Below are 17107 nucleotides of genomic sequence, written 5' to 3' on the forward strand. Positions count from 1 at the left end.
GGACATAACTGTGTGTCGTCAGCAGTGATGGGAGACACCATGGTTCTGGATGATCTGGCTGAGAGGAAGCATGTATATGGAGAACAACAAAGGGCCAAGGATGGATCCCTGAGGAACACCACAGTTAAAATTGCAAACAGAAGAACTGGCATTTTCTATCTGCACTGAAAAATATCTAGTTTGAGAGGTAGGACTGTAACAGTTTTAGAGCAGTTTCCTTTAGACCTACCCAGGTTTTTAGATGGTGCAGGAGAACAGAGTGATCTATTGTGTCGAATGCAGCACTTAAATCTAAAAGCAGTAGGACAGAGCAGTCACCTTTGTCAGCTGTTAAAAGTAAGTCGTTAGAAACCTTTACAAGGGCTGTCTCTGTGCTGTGGTGAGCTCTAAAACCAGATTGAAACCTGCTAAAAATATTATTGTTATTCATAAAAGCTACAGACGCAGACTAGCCTGCAGTGCTAGTTTCTTCAATCTCACAGAAATGGCCACTTTTGGAGAATATACTGAAACTTTGGAAGACTCTGATGAGGAAATTATTTCCACCCAAACACAACCGTACCTGTACAAGCCTGAATATACAGAGGAAGAATTGCGCGAGAGGGATGCTCAAAGGGCAGAACGTGAACGAGCGTCTGTGGAGACCGAGATAGCCCCCGCTGGAGCTGAGAACCGGGACCGAACAAACGGAGACTGGTGGTGCCAGGAGGGAATCCCCCGCAACGTGTCCAAGGGTTTACGGTTCTCCGGATGGAGCAGAGGTTCGGGTTCGCGGTGCGTAATTGTGGGTTCGCGTGGCCGTGGGCTGCCGGGTCTGTGGGTGAGGTCCAAGGGCTTTTCACCCAGGTCTGAGGGCATGAGGCCCGACAATTCGACCCGGTTCGAGTGCCTATTTACGGGCAGTATTTCGGGCAGCGCGTCTTAGAGTTTTGAGTCCGACGGAGAGTCCGCATGTGTGGATTTGCGGAGCCGCCCGCTGCCGGTCCGAGCTCCAAGGGCTTTTCACCCAGCTCTGAGGGCACGAGGCCCGACTGTTCGGCGTGGGTCAGGTCTCTGTTTACCGGAGGGATTCCCCGCAACGCGTCCGAGGGTTTACCGGTCTACGGACGGAGCAGAGGTTCGGGTTCGCGGTGCGTAATTGTGGGTTCGCTTGGCCGTGGGCTGGTCGGTGTTTGTGTGAGCTCCAAGGGCTTTTCAGACAGCCTTGGGGGCTTAAGGGCCGACAAATCGGCAGTGTTCAGGTGTGTATTTACCGGCTGGATTCAGAGCAGCGCGTCTTAGAGTTTTGAGTCCGACAGAGCAAAGTAAAATTCCGCTGCTGCTGAGAAACTAGTCCCTCAAAAAATGGATGATTCATGCGATGCAAGGTTATGTTTTGTTTCAAATATTATTCTATCAACACAGATATGTACATCGACAATTAGGGCTGCAGCTATCGATTCTTTTTGTAATCGATTAATTTAGCACTTTATCGATCGATTAACCGAGGAATCGGATAAAAAAAATTATCAACAATACAGTTAAATCAACTTGGATAAAACATGGATAACATTTAATTTACGTTTTGTTTTGCCAGCAATGGCCCTTTCCTCTCCCTGCCCTAAATATGTGTGTATATAGTGTACTTCTTCTGTGCCATTTATGTATTTAGCTTTCTCTATCACTACAGTAACTGTTTGACCATTCTTTTCTCTGCTTTGTACTCCTCCGTCCGTTTGGGCAAACACAACAACTCACAGCCAAGTGTAAATCAGGCTTTCCGATTGGCTGTAAAAGCTGCTACGGGAGCCAATACGAGCGTCCGATGCATAAACGTAACTCTATACGTCACTCGCAAGATGGCGGATGAGAAGTGATCGATATACATATACAAAACGGAGAAATGCGCCTCGGAGACGAGGAGACATCTAGTCACACATTTTACTACTTTACGCATTCGTTTTGTTGTCAGAAATAAATCGCTCACATGGGCAAGCAGGATACCGTTGTTTAGCCCCGATACTCTCTGTCGTTTACGGACATTCTGAGTCTGACTTTCCGCCATCGCGCCAACTAAATTCAGAATGAATGACCGTGTATGACGCGCTGGTGTGCTTCCTGAACAACGGTCCGTGTGGAACAATCGGATCCCTGCACATAGGCGCGTCATAGGAATTTAACGAGGCTTCGAGGCAGATGTTTTGCCTCGAGGAATTTTCATAATCGAGTTAATCGAGTAACTCGATGAATCGTTGCAGCCCTATCGACAATCTAGTGTTTTAATCGATTTGCCTCGGGTGCACTGTGGAGTTGGTATGAGTGTTTTTAATGCCATGCTAGCTAGAACGATTGACTTGCGCTAGCCATAGCACAAGCAAACTCGGCAACTAGAAGAACTGAATGAAATTTCTTGAAAACGTCTCCAGACGTCTCGAACACATCGGCTGACTTGGAAAATAGGTCTTATGTCGAAAATTCCGAACTATCCCTTTAAGCGATAGTGTAGTTCACACCAGACGCGGAGCGCCGCAGAGCGCCGTGAAGCGATCGTTTCGGCGTCTGCTCAATTTTTTTGCGCATGCCGCGAGCGATCGCGTCAATTCTGGCAGGAAATCACACAAAGAAACACGAGACAATCCGGTCAATTTTCATACAATACCGCGATTGACAAATGCGATATTTGTGTATCTAAACTCGCACTGGGAAACAGGAAGACAAATACATTTAATAAATGTGAAGAGTAGATAAACAAATATGTGTATTTCAACTGTATATCTACACTACTACTGTCTACTACCATACACACTCTCTCTCTCTCTGTGTGTGTGTGTGTGTGTGTGTGTCTCTCTCTCTCTCTCTCTCTGAACGAATAAATAAAAGAAGTGTACAAACTTCTTGGTTACAGAAACATGGCATATTTATTTTATGAGGTTATGATAAAAAAAAATAGCTCTGAATGAAAAACAGCTGAGCAGAAGCGCTTGTCGATCTTCCCGGAGAAATACACGTCTGGTCTGAACAGGGGGGTCCATTTGTGTGTGTGTGTGGGGGGGGCCCAGGGCGTCATGAAACCTAGGACCGCCACTGGCTACACTTAATGGCAAGAATTGCACTGGTGTGTTGGACTTGGTTGAACAAAAATAAACAATATGTTGTTGCTTAAGCTTATGTATTCAGTCATTATTCAATGGTATACTAAAAATCCATGTGAAAAAAATTACTTCTCACTGTTCTCAGGTCAAATATTTATATGCGATTAAAATGTGATTAATTTCGATGAATTAATTACAAAGCCTCTAATTAATTAGATTAATTTTTTAAATCGAGTCCTGGCCCTACTTGTATTACACAGTATTTTACCACAGTTGACTACACTAGACTAAAGGCTGAGTTATGCTTCCGCGTCGACACAACGCAAGGAGGCTTGCGGACCCCTTACGTCCTTGCGGACCCCCCTTACGTCCAACGCAAGGGCCTGGCGTGTACCTCCCAAAAATCCTAGACGCGCGTCGAGGCGACGCAACACCGACGCAACACCAACGCAGCGGCTTTGGCTGTGATTGGTCCGCTAACTCCGCTGGAGACCGCTATCCGGTTTCCACTCATAAACACCGCCATTTAAACTTTTAAAAGGCTACTTTTATTGTTTTCACCTCGTTTTATTGTTTGCACCTTCTCGCTTTTGCACAAAGAAATAAAACACCAAGTTCTGAAAAAATGTGGACGTTTAAAGCCGGAAAGTAAACAAATACGCTATAACGAAGCTACGACGATATACGTCAAGAGTCTCGGTCGGTCGGTCAGTCTTTACAAAAAACATAGCGCGCTTTCCCGGTGTGGCATTGAATTGCATTTCGACACGTAAACCCAACGCAGAACCATCACGGTCTCCAAGCAACTGCGTGGCCGTTGCGTTGCCGTTGCGTTATCACTACGCGGAAGCATAATCAGCCCTTTACACTGCTCTCTCCAATTATTTTTCTTCTAACCTCCAAACCAGGTTTCTAGGTGTTTACATTTACAGGTGTTGAATCAGAATGCACAGGGAAACATTATATGAGATCCTGTGGATTGTAAGAATACAGTATCTTTGTTTCCTGGATGTCCATCCTCCTTACCTGCCAATTTGTCAGAATGTGTTGTCAGGACAGATTCCACCAGCAGCACAGTCCTCTTGCCAACCTTGGCAGGACAGTGGAGTGATGCAACACCCAGAGTGTGGAGGTGTTTAACCTGGAAGAGAGAGCATTTTCACTTATATCACAAGCCCAGTGATGAAAGTACTGACCTGGAAGGGAGCAGCAACATTTGACAGATAAAAAATGAAATTAAGTATACTCACAGAAACACAGAGCTTGCCCAAAACTAACTCCAGTGTACAAATCTTAAAATGCTGTGTGTACAGGGAAAACTGTGCTTTACAATCGATTGTGTTAGCTGCTCAAATCAAAGTAAAACATTTTAGCACCTCTAACTTTCTTTGTGAAAATTAATTCATTATGTTAATAGAGCTGAAGCAGCAGACCTGAACGTATGTTAATTTTATCTGATGACACAGTGATAAAAAAAAAAAATCAGATGATGCAGTGTTTCTAAAATTAAGATTTTATCACCGTAGTTCAGCAGCTGTGAATAAATGCTGGTTGTTAAGCAGCAATTAAATAACTATTTCATACTTGTTCAGTTGCATGAGAGAGCAGTGAAACACTTTTGTGGTCATTTTTGGCCATTTTATGTTGTCTAGCGGGCTTCATGGTGGTGTAGAAGGTAGCTCTGTCGCTGTCGATTCCCGGGTCGGGCCTGGGTTCTTTCGGTGTGGAGTTTGCATGTTCTCCCCGGGTTCTCCGGCTTCCTCCCACAGTCCAAAGACATGCAGGATGGGGATAGGTCCATTGATGACTCTAAATTGCCATTAGGTGTGAATGTGAGTGTGAATAGTTGTCTTCCGTGAACCCTGCTTTCGCCCAATGTCAGGTGGGATCGGCTTAAGCCCCCCCCCCGCAACCCTAGTTGGGTCATCTATAGAAGTTCCATGAGCGTGGAGAGGAAAGGTTCGTTTCTCACTGGATTTGTCATCTATAAAGGTTAAATAAAAAATGAGCCGGGGTGCCCCTCACAAAAATGTGGGGAAATTTTGGGAGAGCCCTATATCCAAAATGGCTGCTGTCAGCCAAGCTGGAAATTAACTTTTTAATGGTTTTGCCCACAGTGCTGCATAATACATGGTTTCTGAGACTATTTGGGTCAAGAAATTCATAAATAATGTAGATGTATTGATTTGACCTATTTTTGACATTCAAATTTAAGATGGCTGCCACTTTTGGCTCTTTAAATGTACATTTTTCAAAATCGTCATAGAGCCTTAATATTAGGCTCAAATGAAAGGTCTGCTCATACTGAGTTCATTTCTGGACAGTAAAATTACAACATACACATATGTCATCATATGTCTGGGTTGGAACCAGTGAAGGCGGGGAGACAGAGAAGATTCTTTAGCACAGAGTTGTTTATTAACATAACATTACCATTTTTATTATTATTTATTTATTGAATGAACTAAAAAAGACTCATCTGAATCTGTTGAATCTCCACACTGACTCCTCTCATCATCACTGCTACTCTCATCTGAGCAGTCATGAGGTGTGAGCTGCTGGGGCAAGGGGGGCAGGGTTTAATGGCTAGTTCCCAGCCGTGACCAATGGGAGAAGGATGCTCTTTTAGGTTGTAATGGAGCTGGCAATATGTAAGGTTAGATTTCAGGTGCATGGGGACATATACTGCGAGGGAGAAACGTCACCCAACCTGAGCACTGGCGTGGCTAATGGACTATGTCTTCAGACATCCAGAAGCAGATACAATGCTGCTCTCTGCCTCTGCAAAGGTGAGAGCCAGTAAGTACACTGGACCTGTTGTTCTAGACTGCGGGGACACAGATGTGTATGTCCAAGCAGCTTAGGTCTCGCAGCAAGTCAGAGGTGATCTGCTGATTAAACTCAAGCATGCGTTAATCAACTGCCGTGCTATGCTCTCGGAAGAGGTTGCAGATATCATCATACCTCTCCATGTGATCACTGGCAGTGACCACACCTCAGGGTTCTATGGGCATGGGAAGAAGAAGGTGTTGGAGAAGGTGAAGATCAATTCTGAGGCAAGAGAGCTCCTGGGATGGAATTAAAACATGGAGTCAGAGCGGATATGAAGGCATTTGTCCTCTCCATCATTTATGCTGAGAGTGCAGATGTGAGCTGCGGGCAGGCCAGAGTTTCCAAATGGCACAAACTGAAGAATAAGAGTACAATCCGTCCCCCACCTGATGATGACTCTTTTAATCTTCATATGGAAAGGTCAAACTACCTTACATATTGCCAGCTCCATTACAACCTAAAAGAGCAACCTTCTCCCATTGGTCACGGCTGGGAACTAGCCGTTAAACCCTGCCCCCCTTGCCCCAGCAGCTCACACCTCATGACTGCTCAGATGAGAGTAGCAGTGATGATGAGAGGAGTCATTGTGGAGATTCAACAGATTCAGATGAGAGTCTTTTTTTAGTTCATTCAATAAATAAATAATAATAAAAATGGTAATGTTATGTTAATAAACAACTCTGTGCTAAAGAATCTTCTCTGTCTCCCCGCTTTCACTGGTTCCACCCCAGACATATGATGACATATGTGTATGTTGTAATTTTACTGTCCAGAAATGAACTCAGTATGAGCAGACCTTTCATTTGAGCCTAATATTAAGGCTCTATGACGATTTTGAAAAATGTACATTTAAAGAGCCAAAAGTGGCAGCCATCTTAAATTTGAAGGTCAAAAATAGGTCAAATCAATTCATCTACATTATTTATGAATTTCTTGACCCAAATAGTCTCAGAAACCATGTATTATGCAGCACTGTGAGCAAAACCATTAAAAAGTTAATTTCCAGCTTGGCTGACAGCAGCCATTTTGGGTATAGGGCGCTCCCAAAATTTCCCCACATTTTTGTGAGGGGCACCCCGGCTCATTTTTTTATTTAACCTTTATAGATGACAAATCGAGTGAGAAACAAACCTTTCCTCTCCACGGTCATGGAACTTCTATAGATGACCCAACTATAAAGCGGTAGACGATGGATGTTGTCTGGCTGTCTTATACTGTGGACAGAGGTCTCTACAAAAAAACACCTGGAAACACTACTGTAGAATTATGTCATTCACACGAAAACATTGTTATAAAATCAGACAAGGAAATTGAACGACTGAGCAGTTGCTAACTCATCAACTCGTAAACAGATATCTGCTCAATGACGCATTACATTCGGTAAATGGTTGCTTTGTGTGTCAGTAAAAAAAAAAAAAAAAAAAAAACCTTATGGTCAAAGTTTGTTTTGGCTGAAATGGTCAGTAAATGTTGCTGTATTCTAAATGTCAAACGAGCGGTGAGATTGTCTGTTGCCTTGCTCCTATCCATAGACTATTTAAGAAGCGGACGTAATCATCTTGACAAATCAAGTGAGAAGTAGGGTCATTTTCTCATAGACTTCCATACAATCAGACTTTTAGACATTTTTTCAACCTGAGGAGTCGCCTTTTTATGGCCAGTAGATAGAATGCAAGTTTAAAGCACTTTGCGGTCAGGGGCTTGAGAATTACTGCTGTACAAAGTATGTGTTGATCTCAAATGAAATGAACCAGTTCATGGTTGTCCAACAGCAACAGTTTAGGGCTGAAAGCTGACTTTGCACCTGCACGGTAGAGAAGTTGTCGGGTTAGCAAGGAGACTCAAGTGGAGGATTAGATCTCACCATCAAGTCCTCATTGAGGTTCTGGGTTCCTTTTTCACTCAGGATGATGCCGGCTAAATAAGCCTCGCAGACCGACACCAGCTCACCACAGTGTTGGTTCAGAAAAGCCTGAAGAAAAAAAATGGTAAAAGTTAAAGAGTCTACAAGGTTGTCTCCGTTGAGTGGGAACCCTTATCTTGTATTTCACATCTGCTTATACATGAACATTAGAGGTGTAACGATTCATTCGATTAATCGATTGTCAGTCCAACAGATTCTACTAAATCGATCTGCTAAAATAAATAAATAGAATGAATCGTTTTGGCTTGACCAATAATCGATATGAATGCATTTAATCGGATGAATCGTGATTCTTACTTATGATTAATGTTTTAATACGTTTAAGACACTCTCTCCCCTGCCAGCATGTAGTCTATTGAATAATGTTCAAAATAACTGAGCAATGTTTAATTACATTTTTGTATTCAGCATAAAATATTATGCAGGAATAAATATGTTATTTTTCACCTTTCAGAAGAATACAGATAGTCTCACTTACATTATTGCATGTTTATTTCATGGATATAGAATTTTGGTTACAAGTTACTGAATCGAATCGTGGTTTACTGAATCGAATCGAATAGTTACAAAAAAAAAAAAAAATCGTCCTTGAATCGAATCGCCAACTACTGTATCGTTAATCGAAGTGAAGCCAAAGATTCACACCCCTAATGAACATGTAAGCCTATTTATTCTGCACCCTATCATTTTTAATTTTGAAAGTAAAAAGGCAGTTGTAAAGTGAAAAGGCGAGATCTTCAACCTGAGTCTGTTCAACGTCTTCACTGCGGCCAAGTTGATAAAGAGTTTCCACAGCAGCACAGGTCACCTCCAGAGTCAGAGTAAATGTCTTCAACCAAGACATCAGATCAGCTAGAGACAGAAAGAAAGACAGAGATTATGACTATTCCAGACCCTTCTGTGAATTTTCCAATCAATCCACACAACATTCACTTACCAATTATCCTGTCCTTAGAATCTTCATTCAAATGTGTGGCGATGTCTCCCATCACCCCCAGAATGTGACAGGAGGTTGTTGCAGTTACATTGTTTGAACTGAGATCAAATTTAAATACGTAAAAATCATATAGGTAACACTGGATTCTCAGCTGAAAATGAAAGCTCAATGTAACTGTGGTCAGTAAATATTGTGTCTCTCTTACCCGACCATGCTGTCCCAGGCGTCCAGGATCTTCCCATAGGGCATTCTGGGAGACAAAGCGACAACCTTGGAAAGCAGCAGCCAGGCCCCGGCGGCATGTTCAGCCTCAGTGTGTGAGATCAGGTTGGTGATGAACCTCTGTGTGAACTTGTTCTTTTTAGACCAGATGGTGAAGGCCCTGCTGAAATATCGTCTGGAGACCAGGGACGAAAACAATGTAAGCAACAGCAGTGATGTGATCATTCTCCAAGCAATAACGCTTTTTGTAGCTGTATGACACTTTCTTGTTTTGTATGATATAGGGATGCACCGATACCAGAATCTAGTCCGATACTGTGCTCATGTAATCATACTTGTAAAACTACTCAAATACAACAGCAATGATCCCACTAAGGCAATGTGACATTAATCTCTCACCAATGGAGCCTAATGAGCTGCAACAATAAACCTGATGCCGAGATACAGAGAGAGAGCGAGACAGAGAGAGAGAGAGAGAGAGAGAGAGAGAGAGAGAGAGAGAATAAATGCTACAAGTCGACACAAGTTCCTGTCTCGTTATTAAGCAGCTGATAGTTAAAGTGAAGGAGGTTAACCCTGAAGTTAGCAACAATTTTGGCTGCTTAGGCTCAGGAACACTTGTGGTGGGGATTGACCTTTTAGGTGGACCAGCACTATTTTTCTTTAAGTAATAAGCTGCTCATCTGAGTCTTATTATTATATTTTCAATATTTCTTCGAAAAAAGTTGAATGTTAAAATGTAACAACAGGATCATCTTGTATTTTTTATTTGTTACATTCAGAAAGTGAGGATTATGTGATCAAAATAAAAGTTCGGTAAATCCCTAGTATGAAACACTTAATGTGTCTAACCTGAGGTTTTGGCACTCGCTACAGAGCAGGCCCAGCAGCTCCCAGGCCAGCCTCTGACCGGCATCCAGGTGGTGGCTGGCAGAGTACGGTTTGATCTTGCTGAGCAGCACCTGGTCCAGACTCTCCAGGGCGCTGTCCTGCACCGAGTTCTCAGAGTCCACCACAGCTGGCACGACACCCTGCAGCCACGCCTTCTGCACCACACTGCACTCTGGTTTAGCCTGGTGGTCAGAGGGGAAGACAGAAATAAACAAATTTGATTCCCTCTTTTTCTCATCCCTAGATATTTTGCAATCAGCAAGCAAAATGCTTTCTTGTCTGGTTGAGACTCACAATGAGCAGCTCTCCTATGCACTGCAGGGCCTTCTTCTTCACAGACACAGCCGGGTCTCTGCAGCGCGCCGACAGCGTAGTCAAGTTCTCCCAGCTCAAGGGGATCACGTTATGTTTCAGGAGACCCACCAGGGTCTGCAAAGCGACAGCAGAGCACACAGGTTAAAGGTCATCTGTGATTCTCTTAGTTTACCACAAGCATTCTGCACAGAAAACCAGGGTGCAAACACAAATACCAGTGACTGATCAGTTATTGTACTCATCATTATTTGGATGTGAAAAATGAAGCTGGTAAAGTTGAGTTTCCGATACCTGCAGTGCCGATTTTCTCACGTTCGTCTTTGAGTCTTTTACACGCCGTAGGAGAAGAGCCAGGTTCTCTTTTGCTGCGCCAGAAATAAATAATGACACATCTCTTTGAGTCAATGTCTGACTTAAGAGTGTATGACTAAAACTACTAATGTGTTAACTGTTCTTATCCATTTACAAAATACCACCTTATACCCAATGTCCGTCCATCCATCCATAGTCATTGGGCGAAGGCAGGGTTCACTCTGGACAGGTCGCCAGTCTATCTTATACCCAATGTATGCAATAAAAAAACAGATTGAATGGTAGGCGAGTTTGGTTTGCCTCACCGTCGCACTCGGAGCCATCAGCGCTGCTGATCTCCACAGTCCTGAAGGGCAGAGTACGGTAGGTTTTCTGAGTCTGCTGGAAAGTGAGGCTTCCTGAAACCAGAACACAACACATCAAACAACATGCACGACAGTAAACAAGGCCGGGGTACCAAACTTCACTACACTAAAGAAGGTGCAGTGTGTAAGATCTGACCATAAGAAGTAGTTACATGTTTGACGTGATGTCAAAGACGTCTAAATACTGTATTGCAGAGACATCTACTAAAATAAGCGTGCTAGCAAGCTAGTCCTAGCGGTTCTGTCTTCTAATACTACTTGTACTTTGAGAGTCAACAGTGTGTCACTGTAGCATCCAGTCTGCCCTCAGTCCAACACGAGAGGACAAAGTAGAGCTGCAATAGCAGTGTTATTTTGAAAGGATTGTTTGAATTTGGCATATTCATGGTCTGCTACTCGTTAACAGTTTTGTTTAGGTTTTTTTTTAAATGTTTTTTACTGATTACTAAATTATAGACCCATACGTATGGACCCATTATTGGAGAAGAGATGCTGCCCACCATTTCTTTGGAGCATGTGGCCACACACTGCACTAGCTATGCAATAGAGCTCTGAATGCTTGATCAGATAAACCGTAAGCTTTGTTGTCTTTTGTCTAAAACATATTCAATAGTAGTATTATTAGCAGTATTTATCTATATAAATATTTTTGGTTTCATTTAAAGAGGTTTCTAGCGATGCTGTCATGTTTGCAGAACTCAGATTTTAACTTTAGAGTTTTATATATGTAGTTTTGGCTAGAAATCATGTTAGCTATATTCACCTTTTACTTCCAGTTGTGATAATTGAGAATTATATTTTGAAATCCAGTCTGACAGAAACCAAGTGTGATACTTATGTCTAGTAAGATTCATCTTTCCTCCAACCAAACACTTATCAACATCACCCTCTGTACTCAGTCAAACTCTGTACTCAGTCAAATTCTGCAACTCAAAATGTGTAATAAAGAAACAAAAGAAGAGTACCTTCTGTGATTTCACCTTCCAACACTGTGTGGGTTCCAGCTAAACGGAGAGTAGACAAGTTCATTTAGTGGACATGTGTTCACAAAAATACTTTATGAAAAGAAGAGTTGTGTACTTTCCTACTGAGCTCTACAAAGTACATCATCTACTCAAACTGGTTATGGAGTTGAGTGGGACGATATTGGATTTGATCGCGGATCGCGATAAAATAGCACTCATTATAATTTGATAGTGGTGACTTTTCATTATTCGGGATATTCGTACATATGGTCACGAGTGACTTGAAAAAGCTGTCTAGTTCACTAGACATGTTTTTTAATTTACTCATCCTTTATTTATGCAGGGAGACCTTATGATTTACAATCAATCAAAATATTTCATTGTTTTCACTAAAAAGGATGTTCACTAAAAAAAGATGTCTTATTTGTGACACAACAAAAATTAGTTTCTAAACAAAATGTAAAGTGATACCAGCATGTATAAGTGCTTTTTTCTTTTTTGTTAAATAATCGGGATAATATCGTGAATCATTTTGGCAGGACATTTTGTTATCGTGCCGTGCCATGCCTACTGGAGTCGAATCCAAACTCATCCCAAATTGCTGACATTTACATTAATTTTACAGGACAACTGGAAGACTGGTAGAAAACAGTATTTTCCATTGTGTGAATTTTCTCACTGGCAGAGAAGAGGTTGTAGACTGCACGGGTGACATTGAGTGAAGGCAGCTCCAGACACTGGGCCAGGCAGGCGAAGGCATGGCCTTGGACAGTAGGCGATTCGTCCATCCGCCGCGCGAACAGCAGGTTCTGGATCAGGAACTTGTGTGGCAGGAAGGAGGAGAGCTCCGGGTCCTGACACTCCTCCGGCCTCCTCTCTGGCTGTTCCAGCAAAACCATCACCACATCCACGGAAAACAGTCGGCGCACCATCTAGAAGCCAGCACAACAGACTGTACACCGCAGACTCCACTGATAGATTGTAATGAACTGACAGATGTTTATACCAAAGCTACTGATAGCTAACATTCAATGGGGGAGTTCAAAGTCCAAATGTATAGAAATCAATGAGAAAATTACCCATGATGTGCATTTTATAAATGATGGTCCCGTTTAAAGTGAAATAGCACGGTATGCCTTTAGGGCGTGGCTGACTTGTCATTGGCAAGTGGCTTCCACAGTATCACTGCAAAGCCATTGTTTAGTTGTACATAAAGACAATAAATGGAGTTTATGCATACGTACTGCTGCCAGTACGTACATTCCAATCACGCTGTTTTTTACTTGCCAAAACAGCTTGAATCCAGAGCATGTCTTGCAAATCAGACTAATTCAAACTATGATGTACAAAATACTGTATGTACCAATATGTAGCATTTGATGTGACAATTGACTCATTTGTGTTACCTTTGAGCTTCTGGAGAAATCAAACAGCCACTTGATGAAGCAGGCATAGTCTGTACTTGCCATCTTGGACATCAACATACCCACAGCCTGGGCTCCATGGCTGCGAAACTCGCTCTTCTCCACCATCTAAACATCCACAGCACAAAGGTTATATCACAGCTGACGCATCAGCTAATGACAATGAAACAGCAAGATCACCAACCACTACAGTCACCGCTTTGATGTGATGTGACTGCCTTCAGAAATTTAAAGGGGACATATGCTCATTTTCAGGTTCATACTTGTATTCTGGGTTTCTATTAGAACATGTTTAAATGCTATAATGTCAGGGGGAAAAACGCATTGTTTTTCTCACATATCGTGTCTGAATAGGTCTTAATGCAGCCTCCATCTCAAACATTCTTTTTAGCGCCTGTCTCTTTAAGAACCCCTCCTGTAAAAAGCCCAGTGTGCTCTGATTTTCTTGTGAGACAAATATGGTGCACCTGTGTAAAAGTAGTTCTCCAGCTGTAGGTGGAGATACTCAGATAGGCACCAGTATATATAGCCTGTATGTGACATAAGAGGGGGAGTCAAATCTGACTGGCTTGTAAAAATCACATCATATATATCAATATCAACATTGTCATATGAATAAAATTATATATTTAAATGTTTCACTGTTTACGTATTTATTGTATCTTGTAGTAGCCTCTTGTTGTTGCATCTGCTTTGTTGCTGTAACACTTTCCCTTCTGTGGGACAAACAAAAGGATTATCCTATTTTATGTTTTCTGATCCGGGCTCCCCACAAAACACTGACTGACTTATGACTGATTCACTTGTGCAATTCATGTGCACAAGTGTTCACTTTAAATTTAGTGCTTAAACCGAAATGCTATTAGTTTTGGTCACATTTTAGTCATGTCTATCATTCCTGTTTTACACCAGTTTTAGTCAATGAAACATTTCAGTCAATTTATTGTCATTCATTTATTGTCATTCATCCCAGGGAAAGACTGCCCTCGCATGGATCTGTCGGTCACTGTCGACGGACTCACAGTATTGCCGTCGTCAACTGCGAGGAACCTGGGTGTAATCCTCGATGACCAACTATCCTGCACCCCCAACATCACTGCTGTGGCCCGATCCTGCAGATTTGCCCTCTACAATATCCGCAGGATTCGGACCTTCCTCACAAAGGATGCAACGCAACTCTTGATCCAAGCACTGGTCATCTCCCGCCTTGACTACTGCAACTCTCTACTGCGATTAAACCATTGCAGCGTATCCAGAACGCTGCAGCACGCCTTATCTTCAATCTACCCATATTCTCCCATGTGACCCCCCTCCTCCGTGACCTCCACTGGCTCCCTGTTGCAGCACGCATCCAATTCAAGACGATGACACTGGCCTTCAGGGCCATCAATGGAACAGCACCCGTCTACCTTCAAACACTGGTCAAACCTCACGCCCCGAAGCGAGCACTTCGCTCCTCTACTTCAGCTGGCCGGCTGGTACCACCATCGCTGAAATCAAACAAATGTCGCTCAGCAAAGTCCAGACTCTTCTCTGTTCTGGTCCTCAGTGGTGGAACGGACTCCCGACTAATGTCAGGACAGCAGAGTCATTTGCCATTTTCCGAAAAAGGCTCAAGACTCACCTGTTCAGACTTCACCTCGACTCTACATAGCATGACCCACTAACACCCCCCCCCCCAAATTAAAAAAAAAAAAAACCCTTACCTATAGCACACTGATCGTAGCACTGTTGCTCTTGAAGTACTACTTTACTCTGATGAGGACCTAACACTTGTTCTATTTTTAGCTCTTACTTTATCAGTAATGACACGTTGTGGTTTCTTTGTTTCCTTCTTTTGACAAATGTACTTATTGTAAGTCGCTTTGGACAAAAGCGTCTGCTAAATGACCTAAATGTAAATGTCATTCATTTTTGTCAAAATGCTTTGTCAGGAGGTCAAAGACGGACTGAGCATGTTTGAGACAGAGACCCAGAGAGAGGGCAACGGAAGGTGGAAAATGATGAATATTAAGGCAGATTTTGCTCTCGCCTTTTTTTCATCAATGATATTGCATGTTTGATGTTGTCACCATTCGTTTTTGATGACATCTCATCATTGTCCTGTCTTAGTCATGGGAAAAAAAGTTGTCGACAAAAATATTACATCATCGCTTTTGTTAATGAAGTGAACATTGGTGCCCATACATTGTAAAAGTATGTTTTTCATGATATATCCCCTTTCAGACAAATGGTTGACACTGACTCTCCTCACACAAACAGGAAGTGCATCACTGCTGAGTGTTTGCTGGAGGATTCACCTGAAAGCAGATATGCTGCAGGAGGATTTGCAGGATTGGTAGCGCCAGCTCTTTCAGCTCATCCACAAGATGACTGTAGACACAAACACATAAATCATGTACAAAATCATTTATGGCTCGTAACATGTCTGTCATGTTAAACAGCTAGAAACATCCCAAAGAATCAACAAGGGAGAGATCCTGAGGTGAAGTGTCACTTCCATTACTGCCATTTTTACCTTATGCTTGTGACAGTTGCAGTGTATGATGTCATGGTCCCACTTAGTTAAGACAGATGTAGGTGCCATAAAGAAATAACAGGGATGCAAACAGGAAAAGCTCAAAAAAGAGAGAGAGTTCCGCAGGGGGGTCGACAGCCAGGGTGTGCATTTATAGCGGAGGAGACAGGGGTAAATTCAAATGTCCTCTCCTCAATATTGAGAAAAAACATCCCTAGTCTGTTTTTTCTCAGACTAAAATTAGTCTGCCTAAAAACGTATATTCTTAGACACCTAAGAGGCCTACCAAATCAATAAGAGACATACACAGGTTAAGTAATAAATTGTGTTTAATCGTTTCATAAAACTATGAACAAAAAAAATCTAGGGCTTTCCATTTAACAGTGAACTCCCAGTAGGGAAAAATTGCTTGTAGTAACATCTGCCACAACTCCCTCTGCCAGGGTGCACAGACATTTACATCTGTTCATTTATTTTTTGTGATTTTGTGATGTGCTGCTAAATATCATGCCGTGCCAATTGTATTTTCTTTTTCTTTCTAGCAGCATTCCTTTGCTTGATGCAGTATCCATCAGTGCTTCTTCTTTGCCTTCCCTTGGAGCACTTCTAGGGCCTTACGTCTAGCAGCATTTCTTTGCTTAGCTGCATGTCTCTGCTGTGCTTCCTTCTCCTCTTCCTGTGCAGTCCTGCTTTCTTGTGCACTTGCACAGGTTTTCTTGCAGCCATACTCCACCTGGAATTCAAATATTACATGATGATATTACATGATATTGACATGACTAGGCTATACAAGCATAGTCTTGTCTAAGAACAAGGTAGCAACATAACATCAAGTAACAAAATAAGGCATAATAACAATATTTTATGCCGGTGAAGACTACACAAATACACACGCTTAACAAATGCACATGGAGAGGAGCATTACCAAAACAGCAGAAACGCGACCAGACTTGCACATTAGTTCCTCTTTACTAGCTAACATGTAATGTTAGCTCAAAATACATCATGACACACGAGGGCTATGCGTTTACAGGCTTATAAGGCTAACATTCATTGACTAAAAGACAGTTCATAACCAAGCTAAATATGCTCAAAGCATAGCCAGCCAACGAAAAGAGCTAATATTAACGTTACCTTTGATGTTTCGACACTCGTACTCCAAGTCTCAGCTCCGAATCTGTCTCCGCTCCGGCGTCTTCAATCATCACAACTTGTTTCAGCTGCGTCTTTGCGCGACTCGATTCATGCAGTAAATGGCCAATCATAGATCAGCAGCACACTGGTGTGCCTTCGGGACTAGATGACAGTTCCCCCCCCCCCCCCAAAACAAA

At 42.5% G+C, this 17107-nt stretch overlaps 1 protein-coding gene across 3 annotated transcripts in view; it reads right to left on the reverse strand.

Annotated features, from left to right (window-relative positions):
* The window catches only part of ncapd3 (non-SMC condensin II complex, subunit D3), a 58916-nt gene that overhangs the window by 30148 nt on the left and 11661 nt on the right, over positions 1-17107 (reverse strand). For all 3 annotated transcript variants that reach the window (XM_084020626.1, XM_084020627.1, XM_084020628.1), the window contains 13 exons: positions 15559-15631; positions 13241-13366; positions 12514-12766; positions 11835-11873; positions 10810-10902; positions 10484-10557; positions 10172-10306; positions 9839-10059; positions 8970-9161; positions 8765-8862; positions 8570-8679; positions 7768-7875; positions 4098-4212 (listed from right to left, as the gene is read on the reverse strand). In XM_084020626.1, coding sequence (XP_083876752.1) covers positions 4098-4212; positions 7768-7875; positions 8570-8679; positions 8765-8862; positions 8970-9161; positions 9839-10059; positions 10172-10306; positions 10484-10557; positions 10810-10902; positions 11835-11873; positions 12514-12766; positions 13241-13366; positions 15559-15631 — 1637 coding nt within the window. The remainder of the gene's footprint in view (positions 1-4097; positions 4213-7767; positions 7876-8569; positions 8680-8764; positions 8863-8969; positions 9162-9838; positions 10060-10171; positions 10307-10483; positions 10558-10809; positions 10903-11834; positions 11874-12513; positions 12767-13240; positions 13367-15558; positions 15632-17107) is intronic.

Source organism: Eutrigla gurnardus (assembly GCF_963514095.1).
Source record: "Eutrigla gurnardus genome assembly, chromosome: 11".
Taxonomy (NCBI): Eukaryota; Metazoa; Chordata; class Actinopteri; order Perciformes; family Triglidae; genus Eutrigla; species Eutrigla gurnardus.